This window comes from Notolepis coatsorum, assembly GCF_963971535.1.
Source record: "Notolepis coatsorum genome assembly, chromosome: 12".
In the NCBI taxonomy this organism is placed as follows: Eukaryota; Metazoa; Chordata; class Actinopteri; order Aulopiformes; family Paralepididae; genus Notolepis; species Notolepis coatsorum.
The window spans coordinates 81,523,132-81,542,597 of record NC_140176.1 but is presented as its reverse complement, the minus strand read 5'-3'; the positions used below and the strand labels follow the sequence as shown (position 1 = coordinate 81,542,597).

The window sequence follows — 19,466 nt, the reverse complement described above, 5'->3', positions numbered from 1 at the left end:
CCAACAATGGACAACCAAGCTGAAATTGCTCTTACCTGTGGCCAATGATAATCCAAAAAGAATATTCCAATTATTTGATTGCCATCTGCTAGATCAGGGGTCAGCAACCTTTTTGACATGAAGTGCCAGTTTGAAATATAGTTGTAACTAGTGTACCTGTGCCATATCAACAATATTCCATGCATCGTAATATTTTTTTCTCATAATCAGGTATTTTTTATGATAATCTTTACATTATTACATCATTATTGTTATTGTTATTATTAACAATATTATTATAATGGTTGTATCAACCCTAAATCTGAGTTGGGGCGGGGGTGCAATGCAGACAAACAGTTTTGCTTTACTGAGCTCCGTTATCTGGGGGCTGTAGTTGGTCACTTTAAGCTGCACACCGGAGCATCTTTTAATCCAGCTGTTTGCTGTTCTGTGATATTTTCTGACATTTCGTTGATGCGTCGCTCGACACTTCAAGCTGACATGGGGATATCTTTTATCCTTGATTTGATTGTCTCTTTGTTTGGCAAGCCTTCAAACAAAACATCTGAGCTACAGAGAAAAGCCTCCTTGATATACTCGCCATCAGTGAATGGCTTTCCACATTTCGCAATGCAATGAGCAATGCGATAGCTTGCTTCAGTTGCATGGTTTTTAGCAGTCGTGAACACTTTGAGGGTGCTGGCTTGCTTTCCATACCTGGCCACGGCACATTTAATCGATTCTGCCTTAACTTTTTTGATGCTTCGTCTCAAAATGGCGTTTCACACCTGACGTTCTGCAAACTACATTTTCTAAACATAAAGTACACACAGCACGGCCCTTCTGACACACACACCCGTAGTCGTCTGTCCACGAGGGCTGGAATGCCTGAATTTCCTTTGCTTTAACTTTCTTAGCAGGGGTTGCCATCATGAAAGACGGCACATACAGAATGCAACCGCAGCACTGTGTGATTACCTGGGAACTGCCCGCGGGCGCGGGAGGCCAGCTGACTGCTGACAGCTGAGCACCATGGGAACAGCTGTATAGCTGTCATAGGGGTGTGCAAAACAGTCGACTTACAAAAAAGAACCTGTGGGAGGATTTCAACAAGATAAATGCGACAACAGTGCAAAATATTTCACTATAATATTTCAAAACGAAGTAAAAAATATATATATATATATATATATATTATTATTTTTTTGCTGCCCCCTGTGCCAATGAAAATGCCCCCGCGTGCCTATGCGGGCACACGTGCTTAGGGTTGCCTACCCCTGTGCTAGATCGTATGTCCATTTTGCCCACGCCATAACCCCTCACAGTATAATGAATCCGGCGTCGGATTGTCCATTCAATGCGATTGAGTGAAGATCTTGATCCACGTTACAAGAAAACTCTGCCAGGATGACTTTCAGGGACGGACAGCCCCAGTGCAACATCGGCCGCATACCACCAGGCGGTGGTATCGGACGGTTGCGATCTCAGACACATTGCCACACAGTCCTACAGCATACCAGGATTAATTATGAATGGAAATAGCGAATAAAAAAAATAACAATCCAATAACGAGTATACTAACAGGCTATAACGAGTTAACTCGTTTTTGGCGGGGAATGAGTTAACGGTCTGTTGAAAAACAACATTAATGTTGTTGTTGTACAGTTGTGGTGTTTTTCTTTTTACACATTTGTAAACATTTTAACATGTGTTTATTTACACATCTGTTTTAACACTTTAAGTGCCAACGACGAGAAACTCGTTGTTCGCCACCATGCGTTGAGTGCCAACGACGAGAAATCTCGTTATTTAATCGCTATTGCTTTTATTAGCGATATCCATTCATTTTTGATCAATCCAGAGTCACGTTATCATTGGGACTGTCTATGAGCTCGAACAGGGCAAATACCGCCCCCTATCGTCTCCCGGATGGTAATGCACCCATTGGATTGGACTCAATGGAAATGCATAAATAAAAAAAACATTTTACTTCTCAGGCATGTAACCCGAGGCGATTGCATTCATTGTGGACCCTCAGAGCAGCGTGGAATATGTGTTTCGATGTTGGATCGTTGGATCAATAAACACCATCGATATTTGGAATGGCGATCAGGAATTGGAATAATCTTTTTGCAGAACATCTGATCTGAGGTAAGGAATCTATTTTACCAGTCTTGGGGTAATCAGATGTTTTTTTCACATATTCCACAACGTGTCCCCTATGTGTGTATGTGTGTATATGACGTTAGCGCTGACCAGGTCATAGATCATCGATTTTTCAGCCCGCTTCTCTAGCGTGCATAAGTACACATATACTATCGATAATCTAGCGTTTATACAATTCATAAATCAGCCGGAAAATTACAACGTGTTGTGTGTATTCCAGTAAATGGCTATTTATCTTTTTTTTCTTCTAGTAATTTCCAAAAACTTCAGTTTTTTAAAACGGTATAAAACGGAAATGTACAGATGAAAAAACAATCCGTTTTATACATGTTGACTGCAAGCAAGTCATTGATAAGCGACGGGCGTATTAGACACATAGCCATAATATAGTATATAGAAATAGCTCCGCGAAAATCATGAAATATCGGAAAATCTGTCCAAAAAGGCTGGCATTCAAGCGATAAATCGTGCGCCCCCTGCTGGCACTTAATGTGTTAAGAATGATGTAATAATAATACAAATAATTCATTACATTTATATAGCACTTTTCTAGACACTCAAAGCGCTCCCCACAATGTAGGGTGGAAATTGCCTCCTTCACCACCACTGGTAGCACCCAACCTTGGACTATGCAGCCTCAATGGCTGCGATACACTGGCACCAGGCACACATCACACTATACACAAGGGCTGAACGGCTCAGAAGACAGGGATTGATATCAGCCAATTAACTCTTTCTGCGCCAAACCCGAGTATAGTCGGGTTTCGTCGCCAACCGTTGAGTATACTCAGGTTTTGATCCTTTGATCTTTTTCCTCTGATCCCCATTCTAACCACTCGTGCGGACCTCCCTGTATCTCCCTTGCATGGCTGCCTACGTTAAAATTGCAATGGCGATCGAATCCTGCCAGGTGGGCCTTTTGAACTGGGATAGTTTAGTGTGGGGACACTTTTATTTTTTTGTTTGCAAGAACTCCTCCCCCTCAGAGGACAGAGCGATCGCTCTGAGATTTTATCGCCTCGAACCTATTTCCCGTTTACACGAGTATACACATGGGTCTGCAAACATCTCTTAAATGGTCTATAACGCTGGCGCCATTGAGTAAAGATGGGAAAAGAGCGTGCCGGTCAATGAGTTAAGGGGAAGGGATGATTAGGTGGCCTTGATGTCAGAGACCTGATTGGGAATTTGGCCAGGAACACCAGTACAATCAGTTGTACAAGTAGAGTGCGTGTGCATGCATGTTTGTGTGCGCATTAATGTGTGTGTGTGTTATGTGCTTTGTTGCATTTACCTGTGGAAAAGGGCTCCTTTGCGCAGCAGCAGCTCCACCACCTTGGTGTGGCCCCCTGCGGAGGCCAGGTGGAGGGGCGTCAGACCCAGTTCGTCCCCCTCGTTCAGCAGCTGAGAGTCTTTCATGGTCTCCAGTAATCTGTGACAGGTGTTGATGCGCCCATACCTGGAAGGCAATGAGGGAGACAATAGGACCGCCCCCCTCTTTGATTAGTTGATTAATCTGTCACTTTGGTCTTGGTCGAACAAGACTTTGTTAGTCAGTTATTACATTTTTAAGCTTTTTTCCGATGCTGAATGAGTTTTTTTTCCAGAAGAATTCCAGTTTAAGAACATCTCTGGTTGGCTAGTGAACTTGTAGTAAGACACACGGCTAGTGAACTTGTAGTGAGACACACGGCTAGTGAACTTGTAGTAAGACACAAGGCTAGTGAACTTGTAGTAAGACACAAGGCTAGTGAACTTGTAGTAAGACACAAGGTTAGTGAACTTGTAGTAAGACACAAGGCTAGTGAACTTGTAGTAAGACACAAGGCTAGTGAACTTGTAGTAAGACACAAGGCTAGTGAACTTGTAGTAAGACACAAGGCTAGTGAACTTGTAGTAAGACTCTGCTAGTGAACTTGTAGTAAGACACAAGACTAGTGAACTTGTAGTAAGACACAAGGCTAGTGAACTTGTAGTAAGACACAAGGTTAGTGAACTTGTAGTAAGACACAGCTAGTGAACTTGTAGTAAGACACAAGGCTAGTGAACTTGTAGTAAGACACAAGGCTAGTGAACTTGTAGTAAGACACAGCTAGTGAACTTGTAGTAAGACACAAGGCTAGTGAACTTGTAGTAAGACACAAGGCTAGTGAACTTGTAGTAAGACACAAGGCTAGTGAACTTGTAGTAAGACACAAGGCTAGTGAACTTGTAGTGAGACACAGCTAGTGAACTTGTAGTAAGACACAAGGCTAGTGAACTTGTAGTAAGACACAAGGCTAGTGAACTTGTAGTAAGACACAAGGCTAGTGAACTTGTAGTAAGACACAAGGCTAGTGAACTTGTAGTAAGACACAAGGCTAGTGAACTTGCAGTAAGACACAAGGCTAGTGAACTTGTAGTAAGACGCAAGGCTAGTGAACTTGTAGTAAGACACAAGGCTAGTGAACTTGTAGTAAGACACAGCTAGTGAACTTGTAGTAAGACACAAGGCTAGTGAACTTGTAGTAAGACACAAGGCTAGTGAACTTGTAGTAAGACACAAGGCTAGAGAACTTGTAGTAAGACAGGAGGTTAGTGAACTTGTAGTAAGACACAAGGTTAGTGAACTTGTAGTAAGACAGGAGGCTAGTGAACTTGTAGTAAGACAGGAGGTTAGTGAACTTGTAGTAAGACACAAGGTTAGTGAACTTGTAGTAAGACAGGAGGCTAGTGAACTTGTAGTAAGACAGGAGGCTAGTGAACTTGTAGTAAGACAGGAGGCTAGTGAACTTGTAGTAAGACAGGAGGCTAGTGAACTTGTAGTAAGACAGGAGGCTAGTGAACTTGTAGTAAGACAGGAGGTTAGTGAACTTGTAGTAAGACAGGAGGCTAGTGAACTTGTAGTAAGACACAAGGTTAGTGAACTTGTAGTAAGACACAAGGCTAGTGAACTTGTAGTAAGACAGGAGGCTAGTGAACTTGTAGTAAGACACAAGGCTAGTGAACTTGTAGTGAGACACAGCTAGTGAACTTGTAGTAAGACACAAGACTAGTGAACTTGTAGTAAGACACAAGGCTAGTGAACTTGTAGTAAGACACAAGGCTAGTGAACTTGTAGTAAGACACAGCTAGTGAACTTGTAGTAAGACACAAGACTAGTGAACTTGTAGTAAGACACAAGGCTAGTGAACTTGTAGTAAGACACAAGGTTAGTGAACTTGTAGTAAGACACAGCTAGTGAACTTGTAGTAAGACACAAGGCTAGTGAACTTGTAGTAAGACACAAGGCTAGTGAACTTGTAGTAAGACACAGCTAGTGAACTTGTAGTAAGACACAAGGCTAGTGAACTTGTAGTAAGACACAAGGCTAGTGAACTTGTAGTAAGACACAAGGCTAGTGAACTTGTAGTAAGACACAAGGCTAGTGAACTTGTAGTAAGACACAGCTAGTGAACTTGTAGTGAGACACAGCTAGTGAACTTGTAGTAAGACACAGCTAGTGAACTTGTAGTAAGACACAAGGCTAGTGAACTTGTAGTAAGACACAAGGCTAGTGAACTTGTAGTAAGACACAGCTAGTGAACTTGTAGTGAGACACAAGGCTAGTGAACTTGTAGTAAGACACAAGGCTAGTGAACTTGTAGTAAGACACAAGACTAGTGAACTTGTAGTAAGACACAAGGCTAGTGAACTTGTAGTAAGACACAAGGTTAGTGAACTTGTAGTAAGACACAGCTAGTGAACTTGTAGTAAGACACAAGGCTAGTGAACTTGTAGTAAGACACAAGGCTAGTGAACTTGTAGTAAGACACAGCTAGTGAACTTGTAGTAAGACACAAGGCTAGTGAACTTGTAGTAAGACACAAGGCTAGTGAACTTGTAGTAAGACACAAAGCTAGTGAACTTGTAGTAAGACACAAGGCTAGTGAACTTGTAGTAAGACACAGCTAGTGAACTTGTAGTGAGACACAGCTAGTGAACTTGTAGTAAGACACAGCTAGTGAACTTGTAGTAAGACACAAGGCTAGTGAACTTGTAGTGAGACACAAGGCTAGTGAACTTGTAGTAAGACACAAGGCTAGTGAACTTGTAGTAAGACACAGCTAGTGAACTTGTAGTGAGACACAAGGCTAGTGAACTTGTAGTAAGACACAAGGCTAGTGAACTTCACAAGGCTAGTGAACTTGTAGTAAGACACAAGGCTAGTGAACTTGTAGTAAGACACAAGGCTAGTGAACTTGTAGTAAGACACAAGGCTAGTGAACTTGTAGTAAGACACAGCTAGTGAACTTGTAGTGAGACACAAGGCTAGTGAACTTGTAGTAAGACACAAGGCTAGTGAACTTGTAGTAAGACACAAGGTTAGTGAACTTGTAGTAAGACACAGCTAGTGAACTTGTAGTAAGACACAAGACTAGTGAACTTGTAGTAAGACACAAGGCTAGTGAACTTGTAGTAAGACACAAGGTTAGTGAACTTGTAGTAAGACACAGCAAGTGAACTTGTAGTGAGACACAAGGCTAGTGAACTTGTAGTAAGACACAAGGCTAGTGAACTTGTAGTAAGACACAAGGTTAGTGAACTTGTAGTAAGACACAAGGCTAGTGAACTTGTAGTAAGACACAGCTAGTGAACTTGTAGTAAGACACAAGGCTAGTGAACTTGTAGTAAGACACAAGGCTAGTGAACTTGTAGTAAGACACAAGGCTAGTGAACTTGTAGTAAGACAGGAGGTTAGTGAACTTGTAGTAAGACACAAGGTTAGTGAACTTGTAGTAAGACAGGAGGCTAGTGAACTTGTAGTAAGACACAAGGCTAGTGAACTTGTAGTAAGACAGGAGGTTAGTGAACTTGTAGTAAGACACAAGGCTAGTGAACTTGTAGTAAGACACAAGGCTAGTGAACTTGTAGTAAGACACAAGGCTAGTGAACTTGTAGTAAGACACAAGGCTAGTGAACTTGTAGTAAGACAGGAGGTTAGTGAACTTGTAGTAAGACACAAGGCTAGTGAACTTGTAGTAAGACACAAGGTTAGTGAACTTGTAGTAAGACAGGAGGCTAGTGAACTTGTAGTAAGACAGGAGGTTAGTGAACTTGTAGTAAGACAGGAGGATAGTGAACTTGTAGTAAGACAGGAGGTTAGTGAACTTGTAGTAAGACAGGAGGCTAGTGAACTTGTAGTAAGACACAAGGTTAGTGAACTTGTAGTAAGACACAAGGCTAGTGAACTTGTAGTAAGACAGGAGGCTAGTTAACTTGTAGTAAGACACAAGACTAGTGAACTTGTAGTAAGACACAAGGCTAGTGAACTTGTAGTAAGACACAAGGCTAGTGAACTTGTAGTAAGACACAAGACTAGTGAACTTGTAGTAAGACACAATGCTAGTGAACTTGTAGTAAGACACAAGGCTAGTGAAATTGTAGTAAGACACAAGGCTAGTGAACTTGTAGTAAGACACAAGGCTAGTGAACTTGTAGTAAGACACAATGCTAGTGAACTTGTAGTAAGACACAAGGCTAGTGAACTTGTAGTAAGACACAAGGCTAGTGAACTTGTAGTAAGACACAAGACTAGTGAACTTGTAGTGAGACACACAGCTAGTGAACTTGTAGTAAGACACAAGGCTAGTGAACTTGTAGTAAGACACAAGACTAGTGAACTTGTAGTAAGACACAAGACTAGTGAACTTGTAGTAAGACACAAGGCTAGTGAACTTGTAGTAAGACACAAGGCTAGTGAACTTGTAGTAAGACACAAGGCTAGTGAACTTGTAGTAAGACACAAGGCTAGTGAACTTGTAGTAAGACACAAGGCTAGTGAACTTGTAGTAAGACACAAGGCTAGTGAACTTGTAGTAAGACACAATGCTAGTGAACTTGTAGTAAGACACAAGGCTAGTGAACTTGTAGTAAGACACAGCTAGTGAACTTGTAGTAAGACACAAGACTAGTGAACTTGTAGTAAGACACAATACTAGTGAACTTGTAGTAAGACACAGCTAGTGAACTTGTAGTAAGACACAAGGCTAGTGAACTTGTAGTAAGACACAAGGCTAGTGAACTTGTAGTAAGACACAGCTAGTGAACTTGTAGTAAGACACATTGCTAGTGAACTTGTAGTAAGACACAAGGCTAGTGAACTTGTAGTAAGACACAAGGCTAGAGAACTTGTAGTAAGACAGGAGGTTAGTGAACTTGTAGTAAGACACAAGGTTAGTGAACTTGTAGTAAGACAGGAGGCTAGTGAACTTGTAGTAAGACAGGAGGTTAGTGAACTTGTAGTAAGACACAAGGTTAGTGAACTTGTAGTAAGACAGGAGGCTAGTGAACTTGTAGTAAGACAGGAGGCTAGTGAACTTGTAGTAAGACAGGAGGCTAGTGAACTTGTAGTAAGACACAAGACTAGTGAACTTGTAGTAAGACAGGAGGTTAGTGAACTTGTAGTAAGACAGGAGGCTAGTGAACTTGTAGTAAGACACAAGGTTAGTGAACTTGTAGTAAGACACAAGGCTAGTGAACTTGTAGTAAGACAGGAGGCTAGTGAACTTGTAGTAAGACACAAGGCTAGTGAACTTGTAGTGAGACACAGCTAGTGAACTTGTAGTAAGACACAAGACTAGTGAACTTGTAGTAAGACACAAGGCTAGTGAACTTGTAGTAAGACACAAGGCTAGTGAACTTGTAGTAAGACACAGCTAGTGAACTTGTAGTGAGACACAAGGCTAGTGAACTTGTAGTAAGACACAAGGCTAGTGAACTTGTAGTAAGACACAGCTAGTGAACTTGTATTGAGACACAAGGCTAGTGAACTTGTAGTAAGACACAAGGCTAGTGAACTTCACAAGGCTAGTGAACTTGTAGTAAGACACAAGGCTAGTGAACTTGTAGTAAGACACAAGGCTAGTGAACTTGTAGTAAGACACAAGGCTAGTGAACTTGTAGTAAGACACAGCTAGTGAACTTGTAGTGAGACACAAGGCTAGTGAACTTGTAGTAAGATACAAGGCTAGTGAACTTGTAGTAAGACACAAGGTTAGTGAACTTGTAGTAAGACACAGCTAGTGAACTTGTAGTAAGACACAAGACTAGTGAACTTGTAGTAAGACACAAGGCTAGTGAACTTGTAGTAAGACACAAGGTTAGTGAACTTGTAGTAAGACACAGCAAGTGAACTTGTAGTGAGACACAAGGCTAGTGAACTTGTAGTAAGACACAAGGCTAGTGAACTTGAAGTAAGACACAAGGTTAGTGAACTTGTAGTAAGACACAAGGCTAGTGAACTTGTAGTAAGACACAAGGCTAGTGAACTTGTAGTAAGACACAGCTAGTGAACTTGTAGTAAGACACAAGGCTAGTGAACTTGTAGTAAGACACAAGGCTAGTGAACTTGTAGTAAGACAGGAGGTTAGTGAACTTGTAGTAAGACACAAGGTTAGTGAACTTGTAGTAAGACAGGAGGCTAGTGAACTTGTAGTAAGACACAAGGCTAGTGAACTTGTAGTAAGACAGGAGGTTAGTGAACTTGTAGTAAGACACAAGGTTAGTGAACTTGTAGTAAGACAGGAGGCTAGTGAACTTGTAGTAAGACACAAGGCTAGTGAACTTGTAGTAAGACAGGAGGCTAGTGAACTTGTAGTAAGACACAAGGCTAGTGAACTTGTAGTAAGACAGGAGGTTAGTGAACTTGTAGTAAGACACAAGGCTAGTGAACTTGTAGTAAGACACAAGGCTAGTGAACTTGTAGTAAGACACAAGGCTAGTGAACTTGTAGTAAGACACAAGGCTAGTGAACTTGTAGTAAGACACAAGGCTAGTGAACTTGTAGTAAGACAGGAGGTTAGTGAACTTGTAGTAAGACACAAGGCTAGTGAACTTGTAGTAAGACACAAGGCTAGAGAACTTGTAGTAAGACAGGAGGTTAGTGAACTTGTAGTTAGACACAAGGTTAGTGAACTTGTAGTAAGACAGGAGGCTAGTGAACTTGTAGTAAGACAGGAGGTTAGTGAACTTGTAGTAAGACACAAGGTTAGTGAACTTGTAGTAAGACAGGAGGCTAGTGAACTTGTAGTAAGACAGGAGGTTAGTGAACTTGTAGTAAGACAGGAGGCTAGTGAACTTGTAGTAAGACAGGAGGTTAGTGAACTTGTAGTAAGACAGGAGGCTAGTGAACTTGTAGTAAGACACAAGGTTAGTGAACTTGTAGTAAGACACAAGGCTAGTGAACTTGTAGTAAGACAGGAGGCTAGTGAACTTGTAGTAAGACACAAGACTAGTGAACTTGTAGTAAGACACAAGGCTAGTGAACTTGTAGTAAGACACAAGGCTAGTGAACTTGTAGTAAGACACAAGACTAGTGAACTTGTAGTAAGACACAATGCTAGTGAACTTGTAGTAAGACACAAGGCTAGAGAACTTGTAGTAAGACACAAGGCTAGTGAACTTGTAGTAAGACACAAGGCTAGTGAACTTATAGTAAGACACAATGCTAGTGAACTTGTAGTAAGACACAAGGCTAGTGAACTTGTAGTAAGACACAAGGCTAGTGAACTTGTAGTAAGACACAAGGCTAGTGAACTTGTAGTAAGACACAAGGCTAGTGAACTTGTAGTAAGACACAAGGCTAGTGAACTTGTAGTAAGACACAAGGCTAGTGAACTTGTAGTAAGACAGGAGGTTAGTGAACTTGTAGTAAGACACAAGGCTAGTGAACTTGTAGTAAGACACAAGGCTAGAGAACTTGTAGTAAGACAGGAGGTTAGTGAACTTGTAGTTAGACACAAGGTTAGTGAACTTGTAGTAAGACAGGAGGCTAGTGAACTTGTAGTAAGACAGGAGGTTAGTGAACTTGTAGTAAGACACAAGGTTAGTGAACTTGTAGTAAGACAGGAGGCTAGTGAACTTGTAGTAAGACAGGAGGTTAGTGAACTTGTAGTAAGACAGGAGGCTAGTGAACTTGTAGTAAGACAGGAGGTTAGTGAACTTGTAGTAAGACAGGAGGCTAGTGAACTTGTAGTAAGACACAAGGTTAGTGAACTTGTAGTAAGACACAAGGCTAGTGAACTTGTAGTAAGACAGGAGGCTAGTGAACTTGTAGTAAGACACAAGACTAGTGAACTTGTAGTAAGACACAAGGCTAGTGAACTTGTAGTAAGACACAAGGCTAGTGAACTTGTAGTAAGACACAAGACTAGTGAACTTGTAGTAAGACACAATGCTAGTGAACTTGTAGTAAGACACAAGGCTAGTGAACTTGTAGTAAGACACAAGGCTAGTGAACTTGTAGTAAGACACAAGGCTAGTGAACTTGTAGTAAGACACAATGCTAGTGAACTTGTAGTAAGACACAAGGCTAGTGAACTTGTAGTAAGAGACAAGGCTAGTGAACTTGTAGTAAGACACAAGACTAGTGAACTTGTAGTGAGACACACAGCTAGTGAACTTGTAGTAAGACACAAGGCTAGTGAACTTGTAGTAAGACACAAGACTAGTGAACTTGTAGTAAGACACAAGACTAGTGAACTTGTAGTAAGACACAAGGCTAGTGAACTTGTAGTAAGACACAAGGCTAGTGAACTTGTAGTAAGACACAAGGCTAGTGAACTTGTAGTAAGACACAAGGCTAGTGAACTTGTAGTAAGACATAAGGCTAGTGAACTTGTAGTAAGACACAAGGCTAGTGAACTTGTAGTAAGACACAAGGCTAGTGAACTTGTAGTAAGACACAAGGCTAGTGAACTTGTAGTAAGACACAGCTAGTGAACTTGTAGTAAGACACAAGACTAGTGAACTTGTAGTAAGACGCAAGACTAGTGAACTTGTAGTAAGACACAGCTAGTGAACTTGTAGTAAGACACACGACTAGTGAACTTGTAGTAAGACACAAGACTAGTGAACTTGTAGTAAGACACAGCTAGTGAACTTGTAGTAAGACACAAGACTAGTGAACTTGTAGTAAGACACAAGACTAGTGAACTTGTAGTAAGACACAAGGCTAGTGAACTTGTAGTAAGACACAAGGCTAGTGAACTTGTAGTAAGACACACGGCTAGTGAACTTGTAGTAAGACACAAGGCTAGTGAACTTGTAGTAAGACACAAGACTAGTGAACTTGTAGTAAGACACAGTTAGTGAACTTGTAGTAAGACACAAGGCTAGTGAACTTGTAGTAAGACACAAGGCTAGTGAACTTGTAGTAAGACACAAGACTAGTGAACTTGTAGTAAGACACAAGGCTAGTGAACTTGTAGTAAGACACAGCTAGTGAACTTGTAGTAAGACACAAGGCTAGTGAACTTGTAGTAAGACACACAGCTAGTGAACTTGTAGTAAGACACAAGGCTAGTGAACTTGTAGTAAGACACAAGACTAGTGAACTTGTAGTAAGACACAAGGCTAGTGAACTTGTAGTAAGACACACGGCTAGTGAACTTGTAGTAAGACACAAGGCTAGTGAACTTGTAGTAAGACACAAGGCTAGTGAACTTGTAGTAAGACACAGCTAGTGAACTTGTAGTAAGACACAAGACTAGTGAACTTGTAGTAAGACACAGCTAGTGAACTTGTAGTAAGACACAAGGCTAGTGAACTTGTAGTAAGACACAAGGCTAGTGAACTTGTAGTAAGACACAGCTAGTGAACTTGTAGTAAGACACAAGGCTAGTGAACTTGTAGTAAGACACACGGCTAGTGAACTTGTAGTAAGACACAAGGCTAGTGAACTTGTAGTAAGACACAGCTAGTGAACTTGTAGTAAGACACAAGGCTAGTGAACTTGTAGTAAGACACAAGGCTAGTGAACTTGTAGTAAGACACTAGTGAACTTGTAGTAAGACACAAGACTAGTGAACTTGTAGTAAGACACAAGGCTAGTGAACTTGTAGTAAGACACTAGTGAACTTGTAGTAAGACACAAGACTAGTGAACTTGTAGTAAGACACAAGGCTAGTGAACTTGTAGTAAGACACAAGACTAGTGAACTTGTAGTAAGACACAAGGCTAGTGAACTTGTAGTAAGACACAAGGCTAGTGAACTTGTAGTAAGACACAGCTAGTGAACTTGTAGTAAGACACACGGCTAGTGAACTTGTAGTAAGACACAAGGCTAGTGAACTTGTAGTAAGACACAAGACTAGTGAACTTGTAGTAAGACACAAGACTAGTGAACTTGTAGTAAGACACAAGGCTACTGAACTTGTAGTAAGACACAAGGCTACTGAACTTGTAGTAAGACACAAGGCTAGTGAACTTGTAGTAAGACACAAGGCTAGTGAACTTGTAGTAAGACACAAGGCTACTGAACTTGTAGTAAGACACTAGTGAACTTGTAGTAAGACACAAGGCTAGTGAACTTGTAGTAAGACACAAGGCGAGTGCACTTGTAGTAAGACACTAGTGAACTTGTAGTAAGACACAAGGCTAGTGAACTTGTAGTAAGACACAAGGCTAGTGAACTTGTAGTAAGACACAAGGCTAGTGAACTTGTAGTAAGACAGGAGGTTAGTGAACTTGTAGTAAGACACAAGACTAGTGAACTTGTAGTAAGACACAAGGCTAGTGAACTTGTAGTAAGACACAAGGCTAGTGAACTTGTAGTAAGACACAAGGCTAGTGAACTTGTAGTAAGACACAATGCTAGTGAACTTGTAGTAAGACACAAGGCTAGTGAACTTGTAGTAAGACACACGGCTAGTGAACTTGTAGTAAGACACAAGGCTAGTGAACTTGTAGTAAGACACAGCTAGTGAACTTGTAGTAAGACACAAGACTAGTGAACTTGTAGTAAGACAGGAGGTTAGTGAACTTGTAGTAAGACACAAGGCTAGTGAACTTGTAGTAAGACACAAGGCTAGTGAACTTGTAGTAAGACACAAGGCTAGTGAACTTGTAGTAAGACACAAGGCTAGTGAACTTGTAGTAAGACACAAGGTTAGTGAACTTGTAGTAAGACACAAGGCTAGTGAACTTGTAGTAAGACACAATACTAGTGAACTTGTAGTGAGACAGGAGGTTAGTGAACTTGTAGTAAGACACAAGGCTAGTGAACTTGTAGTAAGACACAAGGCTAGTGAACTTGTAGTAAGACATAAGGCTAGTGAACTTGTAGTAAGACACAAGGCTAGTGAACTTGTAGTAAGACACAAGGTTAGTGAACTTGTAGTAAGACACAAGGCTAGTGAACTTGTAGTAAGACACAAGGCTAGTGAACTTGTAGTAAGACACAAGGCTAGTGAACTTGTAGTAAGACACAGCTAGTGAACTTGTAGTAAGACACAAGGCTAGTGAACTTGTAGTAAGACACAAGGTTAGTGAACTTGTAGTAAGACACAAGGTTAGTGAACTTGTAGTAAGACACAAGGCTAGTGAACTTGTAGTAAGACACAAGGCTAGTGAACTTGTAGTAAGACACAAGGCTAGTGAACTTGTAGTAAGACACAAGACTAGTGAACTTGTAGTAAGACACAAGGCTAGTGAACTTGTAGTAAGACACAACAAGGCTAGTGAACTTGTAGTAAGACACAATGCTAGTGAACTTGTAGTAAGACACAAGGCTAGTGAACTTGTAGTAAGACACAAGGCTAGTGAACTTGTAGTAAGACACAGCTAGTGAACTTGTAGTAAGACACAAGGCTAGTGAACTTGTAGTAAGACACAAGGTTAGTGAACTTGTAGTAAGACACAAGGCTAGTGAACTTGTAGTAAGACACAAGGCTATAGTGAACTTGTAGTAAGACACAAGGCTAGTGAACTTGTAGTAAGACACAAGGCTAGTGAACTTGTAGTAAGACACAAGGCTAGTGAACTTGTAGTAAGACACAAGGCTAGTGAACTTGTAGTAAGACACAAGGCTAGTGAACTTGTAGTAAGACACAAGGCTAGTGAACTTGTAGTAAGACACAACAAGGCTAGTGAACTTGTAGTAAGACACAATGCTAGTGAACTTGTAGTAAGACACAAGGCTAGTGAACTTGTAGTAAGACACAAGGCTAGTGAACTTGTAGTAAGACACAAGGTTAGTGAACTTGTAGTAAGACACAAGGCTAGTGAACTTGTAGTAAGACACAAGGCTATAGTGAACTTGTAGTAAGACACAAGGCTAGTGAACTTGTAGTAAGACACAAGGCTAGTGAACTTGTAGTAAGACACAAGTTTCAAGTTTCTTTAAGTTTCTTTAATAGTTGTCATACAGAAGTACAGAATACTTTTGTACAAAATGCTTCTTACTGTTGCGCTCCAGAGACTGTGCATGACAAGATAAGTATGAAATAAAAACATAGTAAAAATTAGAAGAAAAAAAGAGGTCACAGTGTTCAGTTTAGACATATGTACAATGTTCGTAGACGTAGTTACCATACAATATACAATACTGTGCAGTGTACTAATATACAATACTATATAGTGCAAGGCATAAATGGACGAGGTGCAGTTTAGGTACAATTCACAGTAGGTGTACGAGTTGTAGTGCAAATCCTTTATCAATAAATATAAAGTGTAAGTGTGTTTGTGTGATCTAAAGTGTGGAGAGTGGGTGCTGCAGTGTGTTGTTTGTTTGAGTGAGTGTGTGTGTGCGTGTGGGTGTGTGTGCTGTGTGCATTTGATGGTTGTTGCATAGTGATTATTGTTCGTTTAGCGATTATTGTTCGTTTAGCAGCCTGATGGCCTGGGGATAGAAGCTCCTTCTGAGTCTTTCTGTGCTCGCCATAAGACTCCGGTATCGCTTGCCTGACGGCAGCAGTTCAAAGAGGCAGTTGTTCGGGTGGCTCGAGTCCTTAATAATTCTCTTAGCCTTCCCCTTGCACCGCTTGTTGTAAATGTTCTGGAGGGTGGGAAGCCCCCCTCTAATTGTGCGTTCGGCTGAACGTGTCACTCTTTGTAGTCTGCTACGGTCTTGTGCAGTGCTATTCCCAAACCAGGAGGTGATGTTGCCGGTCAGGATGCTCTCTATTGTACATGAGTAGAAGTTCCTAAGGATCTTCTGACTGACTTGGAACTTCCTTAGGCGCCTGAGGAAGTAGAGGCGTTGTCGTGCCTTCTTCACAACACTGTCAATGTGTGTGGTCCATGTCAAGTCCTCGGATATGTGGGCTCCGAGGTACTTGAAACTGTTCACTCTCTCAACTGGTGCCCCGTCGATGCTGAGGGGGCTGTAGTCCTTGACCCCCGACCTCCTGAAGTCCACAATCATCTCTTTTGTTTTGCTGACGTTCAGGGAGAGGCAGTTCTCCTGACACCACTGTGACAGGTTCTCTACCTCTTCCAGGTAGGCCCTTTCGTCGTTGGCAGAGATCAGGCCCACCACTACTGTGTCAAGGCTAGTGAACTTGTAGTAAGACACAAGACTAGTGAACTTGTAGTAAAGCACATGCAGGGTGAGGAAAGGGGGGTTGTAATCATTGGGTATTGAGTAACATCGTTCCCAGTTTTATCTCTGTGAGATATAGCCTGTTAAAGAACTACTGCCGAAAGTGTCTATGGGGTAGAATTTCCGGTGTATGTAATTCCCTTGAAGCTGCCTCCGAACGGACCAAACTTTTCCCGAATCCTGTTGGCAAACAAGCTAGAACATCCCAGGCATGTAGTCAATTCTTCAGGCAAAGCTGTTGCAGTGGCTTAAACAAGGAAATATTGTGCACTTCACACGTTTCTATAATTGTTTTGTTGAAACCGGAACGCCTGTAGCCTGTACTTCATGTACTTCCGTTTAGACACTTTAGGAGGCATATCTTGTCCAGCCTAGGTATTGAGTGACTTTGTAATGAAGGTGGGGTTGTGCCAGTGCTAGGATTAGGGTTGGGTATCAAACAATGGGTGCCATCGAGGTTCTCACTGTCGCCGAATCATGTTAAGATGACTCTGTACTGAAGAATAGAGACGAATGTGACTTGTGTGATGAGTATTCAAGAGCCAGAATCCAAATGCAGACACAGAACAAGCAGAGTCGAGGAATTACAGGGGATTAGGAATGGGGGGTAAACCGTAGAAGAAAAGAAAACTGAATAAAAGTCCAAACAAAAGCAACGCTGAGTGTTGTAAAACAATTAAAAAGAAAACAAAGTGTCAAAAGAAAACCACAGGAACAATTAAAGTCCAATTGCCTGGGAACAAAAGAGATAAAAAAAAACTCACAGGACAAAAGAAAATAATTCAGGGAATAAATAAAGGGAGCAGGCAGGAGTTTCACCAGGCAGGGTAGTCAGGCTGAGACTGTGGTACAACTAAGGGAGGAAAAGGTTACAACTCAAACAAATCAGAGCACGGAATATCAATATATATATTGATATTTATTATCACTTTATTTATTATATATATCACTGTTTATTACATATGGTAGAGATATGAGCTGAAGTCATAGTTTGCTTATAAAAAAAGAACATATATGGTTTTCACCGTTGTGTGGTATCACTATCGAATGCAAGGCAATGATATCCAGCCCTACCAGTGACCCCATAGTACTTATTGGTGTCCATTGTCCAACCATGTGATGTATCAGCTCCTCTGACATGACAGGAAGGTCAAGGGGACGAGGTAGATGATGTAAGATGATTGAGATGTAAGATGATTTAGATGTAAGGACCGGAGGCTATGATATCAGACATAGGCCTTCAATTGTCCTTCAATTGTCCTCTGGCTCTAATGCAGTAATCCATTATGGTCAATGTCTAACACTCATTTCATACCATCAGCAACATTACATTACATTAATTGAATTTGGTTAGCCCATTGTGCTATAGTTGATTAATTGATTGGATAATGGTTGTCGGAGTTCGGTTCACCTCGTAGCGATCCATCTTCGAAAAGCCCTTGAGTAAAGATGATGTGGTGAGCAGAGCAATGTTGAGGTTGTGAGTTCAACCCTCACCTGTGTGCATTAATCAAGTGGTTAAACAAGAACACCATACATAACACACAAGCTAGCCAGTTTAGGGCTGAAAAGGTCACCTGATATGAATCACAGGATGTCCTTGACTGATGGAACAGTTCAGATCAGTGATCTAAACGTAAGCAAATGGGCCCCAACGCCAAAACCTCGACGGAGACATGTTTTCAATCCAATCCAATCCAATCCAACTTTATTTATAAAGCGCTTTAACAGCCACCGGGGCACAACGTGCTGTACAGAGGGAGCATATTAAAAACTAGAAGCAGCACTAAAAAATTGATAAAAAAAATAAACAAGAGTACCAAAACAGAGAAGAAAAAAAAGGTAAACATAGGCAGCAATACAAATTTAAATAGATCAGAGTACTTAAAAAAATATTTAAAAGCAAAGGACACAGTAACAAAACGATACAACAACACAGTAAGACAATAAGATCATAAAATCAACAAGCTACATGGTGTCGAAAGCCAGAGAGAAAAGGTGGGTCTTAAGGAGGCCTTTGATAGATGATGAATGAATGAATGAAAACTTTATTTAACAGATTGCAGAATGGGTACAATACAGTACGGCTCAATACATACAATTGTTAAGGGGATGCAGACCTGAAAAAGACGTTTGTCTTGTTTCCATCAGGGTCCCCCTGATACGAGGACTAACACTTGACAATGAGAACATGACTTTTTAATTGTGTTCATTGTAGGTTGTGGGTGTAAAAGGTTTGTTCATGTTGCAGATGTAACCATCTCGCTAGCTAGCTAGGTTAGCTAACGCTAGTTAGCTGTCCCTGCCTTTAGCTAAGCTACTAGCCGACATGGCTAGCCCGACTGAACCACACGTTAGCACTCGATAACGTAGCTAAAGCTAACTAGCTAGCTAGGTTAGCTAATGCTAGTTAGTTGTCCCTGCCTTTAGCTAAGCTACTGGCCGACATGGCTAGCCTGACTGAACGTTCTAACACGCAACAACTTTCATCTTCAGTCCATCTGCCGAACAGCCTCTTCGTCTTGACATAACCTAATCACTATACTTGGTATTGATAAGCTTACGGCACGCAGCGTTATTTCTTCTGCTCCGATGCTGCGCATTTGGTTTTCAAAAGTAGGATGCTCTTGGCCAAGACATCCACTCGCTCCCGTGGATAGCGCCGAATAAACCCCGTACCTGTACCCCCTCCCCTCGTGGATAATACCGGTCTTCTTCACATCTCTCTACCGACTACCAGACCGACGCCAACCAGCTCCCCCTAGTGTTAGTCCTCCCACGATGCTTCGCACAAAAGTAAACAGGTCATTGAATGAAACCAATAGTATATCTGCAGAGCCGCAGAGCCCGGAACACTATTCTACAAACGTGTCTAATGTGAAATATATAAGCATGTAAGCAAAACTAGATTTTAGGTATGTGATGGAAAGTGATTGTTAACATTTATTTTGATTTTTATAAAAAATTATAAAAAATAAAA

At 41.2% G+C, this 19,466-nt stretch overlaps 1 protein-coding gene across 1 annotated transcript in view; it reads right to left on the bottom strand.

The window, feature by feature from the left end:
- trpa1b (transient receptor potential cation channel, subfamily A, member 1b) overlaps positions 1-19,466 on the bottom strand; it is a gene marked incomplete at both ends in the record, with an annotated part of 185,226 nt that overhangs the window by 57,342 nt on the left and 108,418 nt on the right. The window contains one exon of the mRNA XM_084325910.1: positions 3,440-3,604. Coding sequence (XP_084182036.1) covers positions 3,440-3,604 — 165 coding nt within the window. The remainder of the gene's footprint in view (positions 1-3,439; positions 3,605-19,466) is intronic.